Source organism: Rhincodon typus, chromosome 30 (genome assembly GCF_021869965.1).
Source record: "Rhincodon typus isolate 14 chromosome 30, sRhiTyp1.1, whole genome shotgun sequence".
In the NCBI taxonomy this organism is placed as follows: domain Eukaryota; kingdom Metazoa; phylum Chordata; class Chondrichthyes; order Orectolobiformes; family Rhincodontidae; genus Rhincodon; species Rhincodon typus.
The window spans coordinates 3,380,042-3,388,518 of NC_063361.1; the positions used below are offsets into that span (position 1 = coordinate 3,380,042).

An 8,477-nucleotide genomic window follows, 5' to 3' on the forward strand; every position below is an offset into this window, starting at 1 on the left:
TTCAAAATTGAGTGTCTGGACATAGGGAAAAAAAGGATTGAGAATGGGCAGGTTGTTGGGGAAACTTCACATAATGAGTGGTTCAGGTCTGGAATGGTCTGTCTTCATGGGTGGTCGAGGTATTCAAAGGGAACCAGAGTGTTATTTGAAAAGGCAGAATGTGCAGGATTATGAGGAAATGATGAGGAATAGCACTAGTGAATTGCTCGTCGAGAGAGCTAATGCAGACATGATGAGCTGAATTGCCTTCCTTTACGATATATCAAATCTGAGGTTTTGCGTTTCTTTTTCAGATTATTAACACCCTTTCACTCTGGTTTTTTTTGCTGTTACTCTACAGGCCAGTCACAAGGATGTCTGTGGGGATGATAGGAGCTGCTGTTGCATTCTGCATCACTGGCATTGTCCAGGTACAGATTCAGGTGAGACAATGTTTCATTCTGTGGGAAGTTACAGTTTGTTTTATAGCTTTCATTTAATTATTTGTGCATTTTGGGTACACTATTTAAACATTATAGATTTAATGATTGATTGATTGAAGAGGGTAGTGTCTATAGGTTGTAGAATTAAGAGACTATTTTTACCCATATGACTGGACTGGAGTGTTTAGTGGGGACAGTGCAGAGGAAGTTTTGTTCCGTATCTAACCCTGTGCTGGAACTATCCTGGGAGTGTTTGATGGCAACAATGTAGAGGAAGATTTACTCTGTCTCTAATTCCTGTGCTCTGCCTGCCTGTCCTGGGAGTGTTTGATGGAACAGTGTAGAGGGAGATTGACTCTGTATCTAACCTATGCCATACATAACTTGGGAGTGTGACGCCCCTACCTCAATGACCTCAATGTTTAAAGATGAAGAGCTGATGCAATGGTTAGTAGAGCACAATGCCAATCCCAAATTCTTGGAACATTTTGATTTATATGTTTTCCATTGACTGTGTGAGTTATAATCCACTACTTCACGCCAACAACAAACCTGACTCTCCCTCCCATCAAACACATTCAGTGCCAGAAGCAACAGCTACAGATAGTTCATTCTGAGTTACATTGTGGTGGAGGTTGCAACAAGAAGGCTGATAAAAGTAGGCGGAACAGAACATCTTTTGATAACTAGTGCAGAAACTTAAAAACTTATTCTAGTGTTTGATAAGGACTTTTCTTCTCAGAAATGGCAGGTTTCACCTCCACCAAACGGTATGACTAAATTGAAAATATTTAATGGAGCACCTTGTCAATTCAGCATTGACTTCTTCAAGAATCACATTATAATGGACCCACGAACGGTAAGAACGGATTCTGTTGTAGCTTATTGATCATTGACTTATTATTATCATAAAAAAAACCAAGGGGACAATGATAAGATGGCCAGACACTGCTCAAAGGGCTTATGCTACTTTTCAAAGTGAACAATGATGCGTAAAGTTAGAAGTACTTGTATTCACTCAAAGCCACATTCTTTTCCTGTTTGTTGTTCAAATGCTTGAAGAACAAACAACAAGCACTGCTTAGCAACATAATGCCTCAAGCAAAAACAGAATATCAATGTACAAGTTGTGAGAGACTATCAATGATCTAGTAACCTTTGAGCTGAGGACCCAACAGTGCCACATACCACCAGCACTGCCCTCTTGAGACTAATGTGAGAGTTATGAAATTGCATGGAATTATTGCACTGAAATAGGCTATTCAGCCTAAATGATCAGATGTTTCAGCTCAAAGAACATCTTTTCATATGACTTATTCTCACCTGGTCAGCTTTTCGTTCCACTCCTTTGACTTTCCTTAAATGTATTGGCACTAATCACCTCAACCATTCCACAAGGTAACAAGTTCCACATATTAAGCACCCTCTGTTCGCTCAGAGGTTTCTCCTGAATTTCCTGTTTGGTATATCAGTTATTATCCTAAGGTCAAAGAAAACAGGAACAGGAATAGTCCAATGGGCCCATTGAGTCTGCTCGGCTATTCAGAAGGATCATGGCTGAGCTGTCATTCCTCGAGTTATGGCCTCCAGTTTTTTTACTTTCCACACATTGAAGCATCTTGTTGATGTTATTCTCTACGTCAATGGACCTCCCCATAATTTGTAACATTTTTATCAAGCCATTCTTTAGCCTCCTCTTTCCTCAAGTAAAGAACCCCTGTGTGTTCAGTCTCTAAGAGATTAGGTAGCTTGAGAGATGTGAATAGGAAATGATGTGAAAAATAAAGGCAAAGGAAGGAAACTAATAGTTTTTGCAAATTTCAAAATCCACACTGTAGTCATTCAGCTTTGGCCATCACCTGTTAAGTGCAACTAAAACCAATATGAAGCAGGATAGTACTTTATGCCCTGATTTAATGAAAGCTTGAAATGCCAATATCGACACACATAACTAAAGAAAACGAGTAATTTCTTACAACAATCTGGTCTACACTTTGGAATAGTTGAGGCAGCTTGCTCCAAAACCCTGCTCTGTAACAGGCATTGTCTCACTGTTTTACTAACTATTGCGTCAGAGTTATAAAGAACATAAGAACATAAGAGGTAGGAGCAGGAGTAGGCCATCCGGCCCTTCGAGCCTGCTCCGCCATTCAATAAGATCATGGCTGATCTTTTCGTGGACTCAGATCCACTTACCCGTGTTCTCACCGTATCCCTTAATTCCTTTATTGTTCAAAAAAAATCTACCTTATCTTTAACAACCTTTACTGAAGTAGCATCAACTACTTCACCGGGCAAGGAATTCCATAGATTAACAACCCTCTGGGTGAAGAAGTTCATTCTCAATTCAGTCCTAAATCTGCTCCCTCTAATCTTGAGGCTATGCCCTCTTGTCGTAGCTTCACCTGCCAGTGGAAACATCCTCTCTACTTCTATCTTATCTATTCCTTCATAATTTTATATGTTTCTATAAGATCCCCCCTCAATCTTTTGAATTCCAATGAATATAATCCCAATCTACTCAGTCTCTCCTCATAAGCCAACCCCCTCAACTCCGGAATCAACCTAGTGAACCTCCTTTGCACCCTCTCCAGTGCCAGTACATCATTTCTCAAGTAAGGAGACCAAAATTGCATACAGTACTCCAAGTGTGGCCTCACCAGCACCTTGTACAGCTGCAACATAACCTCTCTGCTTTTAATCTCAATCCCTTTAGCAATGAAGGACAAAATTCCATTTGCCTTCCTAATTACTTGTTGTACCTGCAGAACTACCTTCTGTGATTCATGCAGAAGGACACCCAGGTCCCTCTGCATAGCAGCATGCTGCAACTTTTTACCATTCAAGTAATAATCCTTTTTACTATTACTCCTACCAAAATGTATGACTTCACATTTATTTACATTGTATTCCATCGGCCAGACCTTTGCCCACTCACTCAATGTATCTATGTTCCTCTGCAAAGTTTCACAGTCCTCTGCACACTTTGCTCTGCCACTCATCTTAGTGTCATCTGCAAACTTTGACACCCCACATGTGGTCCCCAACTCCAGATCATCTATATAAATTGTAAATAATTGCGGTCCCAACACTGATCCCTGAGGCACACCACTAGTCACTGACTGCCAGCTAGAATAGCACTCATTTATCCCCACTCTTTGCTTCCTGTTAGTCAACCAATCCTCTATCCATGCTAATACTTTACCCTTAACACCATGCTTCCTTATCTTATGCAGTAGCCTCTTGTGTGGCACCTTGTCGAAGGCCTTTTGGAAATCTAGGTACACCACATCTACTGGGTCCCCGTTGTCCACCTTGCTCATAATGTCTTCATAGAATTCCAAAAGATTTGTCAAGCATGACCTGTCCTTCATGAACCCATGCTGCATCTGCCCAACGGGACAATTTCTATCAAGATGCCTTGCTATTTCTTCCTTGATAATAGACTCAAGCATCTTCCCCACTACAGACGTTAAGCTAACCGGTCTATAATTTCCCATCTTTTGTCTACTTCCCTTTTTAAATAGTGGCGTCACATTTGCTGTTTTCCAATCTGCTGGGACTGCCCCAGCGTCCAGCGAATTTTGGAAAATTACCACCAGTGCACCTACTATTTCTCCCGCCATCTCTTTTAGTACCCTGGGATGCATTCCATCAGGGCCAGGAGACTTATCAATCCTTAGCTCCATTAGTTTGCCCAACACTACCTCTTCCGTAATAATGATTGTTTCCAGGTCCTCACCTACCTTCGTCTCTTTGTCAATTACTGGCATGTTATTAGTGTTCTCCACTGTGAAGACTGATACAAAATACCTGTTCAATGCCTCGGCCATTTCATCATATCCCATAACTAAATTCCCCTTCTCATCCTCTAAAGGGCCAGCGTTTACTTTAGCCACTCTTTTTTGTTTTATATATTTATAGAAACTTTTGCTATCTGTCTTTATATTCTGTGCTAGTTTTTTCTCATGTTCTATCTTACTTTTCTTTATAGCTCTTTTTGTGGCTTTCTGTTGACCTTTAAAGTTTTCCCAATCTTCTAGTTTCATGCTGTTTTTGGCTACTTTGTGTGCCTTCTTTCAATTTGATAGCCTCCCTTATTTCTTTAGACACCCATGGCAGATTACCCTTTTTCTGACATTCCTTCCTTTTCACTGGAATATACTTTTGCTGAGCACTTTGAAAAATTGCTTTGAAAGTCCTCCACTGCTCGTCAACTGTCCCACCATAAAATCTTTGTTTCCAGTCTACTTTAGCCAAGTCCTCCCTCATTCTATTGTAGTTCCCCTTGTTCAAGCACAGGACCCTGGTATTGGGTTTTATCTTCACACTCTCCAGCTGTATTCTAAATTCAACCTTACTGTGATCACTCCTTCCAAGAGGATCCCTAACTATGAGGTCATTAATTATTCCTGTCTCATTACACAGGACCAGATCTAGGATAGCTTGCTCCCTCGTCGGTTCCATTACATACTGTTCAAGAAAACTATCACGGATACACTCAACGAACTCCTCCTCAAGGCTACCCTGACCGAGCTGGTTCAACCAATCTACATGTAGATTAAAATCCCCCATGATAATTGCCGTACCATTTTTACAGGCATTAGTTATTTCTTTGTTTATTGCCCGCCCCAATGTGATGTTATTATTTGGTGGCCTATAGACTACGCCTATCAGTGACATTTTCCTCTTAGAATTTCTAATTTCCACCCAAATGGATTCAACCTCATTCTCCATAGAACCTATATCATCTCTCAGCACCGCCCTGATGTCATCCTTGGATATCAGAGCTGCACCACCTCCCTTACCTTCCTGTCTGTCCTTCCGAATAGTCTGGTACCCTTGGATATTTAACTCCCAGTCGTGACCATCCTGTAACCATGTCTCCGTAATGGCTACCAAATCATATTCATTCGCGATAATTTGTGCCGTTAACTCATCAACCTTGTTACGAATGCTACGAGCATTCGGGTAAAGTGCCTTTATGCTAGCTTTCTTACCCTCATGATTTCCAACATCTCTAATAATATCTCCTGAGTTATCCTTCCTTTTTGCTTCTTTCATAGTCTGCCTTGAACTTAAACCCTCCTGCACACATGCTAACCTGCTGCTTATCTTTTTATTTACCATCATACTCCCTGTCGTTTTCCCTTTCCCTTCCCCCCAACTCACTAGTTTAAAGTCCTAATGACCACCCTATTTATCCTTTTCGCTAGAACACTGGTTCCAGATCGGTTCAGGTGGAGACTGTCCCATCGGTACAGATCCCTCCGGTTCCAAAACTGATGCCAATGCCCCATTAAATGGAACCCCTCTTTCCCACACCACTCCCTTAGCCACATGTTTACTTCCCTAACTTTCTTATCCCTAAGCCAATTTGCACGTGACTCGGGCAGTAATCCGGAGATTATGACCCTCGAGGACCTGTTCCTTAATTTCGTTCCTAGTGCTTGATAATCCCCAAACAGGTCCTCCATCCTAGCCTTGCCTATGTTATTAGTCCCAACGTGGACCACAACAACTGGATCCTCCCCCTCCCTCTCCAATATCCTTTCAAGCCAGTCAGAGATGTCCTACACCCTGGCACTGGGCAGGCAACATACCATGCAGGACTCCCAATCCGGCTTGCAAAGGATACTATCTATCCCCCCAACTATAGAATCCCCTATAACTACCACTTGTCTTTTTGCTCCACCCTCTTGAATGGCCTTCTGCACCATGGTGCCGTGGTGAGCTGGCTCATCCTCCCCGCAGCCCTTTTCCTCATCCACACAGGGAGCAAGCATCTCGTACCTGTTGGATAAGGTCAAAAGCTGAGGCTCCTCCACTCCTGAACTCAGGATCCCGCTACCTGCCTCATTTGCAGTCACACCCTGTTGTCCCTGATCACTAACTGAATTTGAATTACTTAATCTACCAGGTGTGACTGCCTCCTGAAACAAAGCGTCCAGGTAACTCTCCCCCTCCCGGATGTGCCGCAGTGTTTGAAGCTCAGATTCCAGATCTTCAACTCTGAGCCGGAGTTCTTCCAGCAACCAACACTTGCTGCAGATGTGGTCACTGCCGTTCACAATGGGATCAGCCAGCTCCCACATCATACAGCTCCAGGACATCACCTGCCCAGCCATCTCTACTTAGTTAATTACTTTATTACTTTATATCAATTTATGAGTTAAATAGTTTCAGCCGCTGCCCAAATATATTCCCGGCAGCCCCCTGGTCATTGCTGTCGCCTCTCCCTCTGCTACTGAAAAATGAAGTTATCATGCTTACAAACCTCACTCCAAGAGCCATTTTATATGATGTTCCCAGGCAATGAATGTCAGATCAGCACACTGTGACTGAGCATTGCTGTAGATGGATCCTAATCTCTGATCATCTGATTTTGGAACCGAATCTCTCTATTTTCATCAGTGTCAGAAAGCTGCCCTCCTTTAACTGAGGTCGTTGAAGCCAATTATAGCTATTCTTTCTAGCTTGTTGAGATGAGCTAACTCTTTACAGATTTAAGACTCTAACCTAGTAGTTACAGAACTGCAACAGCCAAATCAAAGATCATGGGTTCAAGCCCCACCATAGGAGACTGTGAAATGAAATTCAATGTTTGGTGATTGTTTTGGTCAAATGCCAAATATTAAACTGACCATAGAAGTTGCCAGATTCTTCTTTAAATAAAAACAAATTATTTCTGCTGCTTCTCAGGAAAGTGAACCTGCTAACCCCATCCACTAAGGTCTACTATTACCCTTGTTCCATTCTAACTTACTCTAAAACACCACCTCTAGGGGTGGATAATACAGCCTTACGGAATCATGTGTATCCTAGGTCAAAAGGGAACAGCCCTGCCCACTGATGTTAGATAGCTGTGTACCATTTCTGTAGTTCACTAGTGTTTAGTTTATGATGAACAGAAAATAATCTCAACCTGCTCCCTGAATTCCACTAACTTGTTTCTTTTCAGTTTTCTGACAGTTACCTTGTGCCCATTGATACCCTCACATTACACATTGTTTCAGTAAACTGTACGGTCCCCCAGCGGCCTTTAGACATAAACATCACAATGGACTCAAAGACCAGCAATATGTTGTTCATGGTACAAGATTCTAAAACCAGCGAACTCATTGTCAAACAGGTGAGTAGGAAGAAATTACAGGTCAGTAGTAAAACTGAAACTTTTAATTATCTCACAGTGTTGTGGGCATTGTTGGCTCTGCCAATATTTGTTACCTATTGAAGCTGTATCCATCCAGACAAGTGGAAAGTATGCCATCACGCTTCTGATCTGTGTTTGTAGATGGTATACAGGTATTGAGGAGTCAGGAAGTGAATTACTGGCCAGAGAAATCACAGCCCCTGCAACACTCAAGAAGTTTGACACCACCCAGGACCAATCAGCCCTCTTGATTGGCACCACACCCATAAGCACCCATTCTTTCTACTACCAACACTCAGTAGCAGCAGTATGTACCATCTACAAGATGCACTGCAGAAATTCACTAAAGATCCTGAGACAGCACCTTCCAAACCCATGGCCACTTCCATCTGGAAGCACATGGGAACACCATGACCTGCAAATTCCCCTCCAAGCCACTCTCCATCCTGACTTGGAAATGTATCACTGTTCCTTCAGTGTTGCTGCATCAAGATCTTGGAACTCCCTCCCTAAGGGAAATGTGGGTCAACTGACAGCACATGGACTGCAGTAGTTCAAGAAGGCAGCTCACCACCACCTTCTCAAGGACAACTAGGGATGGGCAATAAATGCTGGCCAGCCAGTCATGCCACGTCCTATGATAGAATTAAAAAGCACTTGCTAACTGCTGTTGAATTGAGTGACTTATTCAGCCATTTCACTTTAGGAGTCAACCATATTGCTATGAGTCTAGAGACTGAAGTAGGCCAGACCAGGTGGTAACAGCAGATTTCCTTCCTTAAATAACCATTTATTCTGATCATGGCTGATCAAACAGTCCAATGCCTTTTACCCACACTGATGTGGAAATGCCAGTGTTGGACTGGTGTGGACAAAGTCAGAAGTCACAGGACACCAGGTTA

The 8,477-nt window shown here is 42.4% G+C and overlaps 1 protein-coding gene across 1 annotated transcript in view; it reads left to right on the plus strand.

Moving 5' to 3' along the window:
• Positions 1 to 346: 346 nt before the first annotated feature.
• Positions 347 to 8,477, plus strand: part of LOC109937225 (solute carrier family 15 member 1-like) — a 40,569-nt gene continuing 32,438 nt past the window's right edge. The window contains exons 1-3 of the mRNA XM_048614365.1: positions 347 to 422; positions 1,165 to 1,281; positions 7,384 to 7,554. Coding sequence (XP_048470322.1) covers positions 354 to 422; positions 1,165 to 1,281; positions 7,384 to 7,554 — 357 coding nt within the window. The 5' untranslated portion in view covers positions 347 to 353. The remainder of the gene's footprint in view (positions 423 to 1,164; positions 1,282 to 7,383; positions 7,555 to 8,477) is intronic.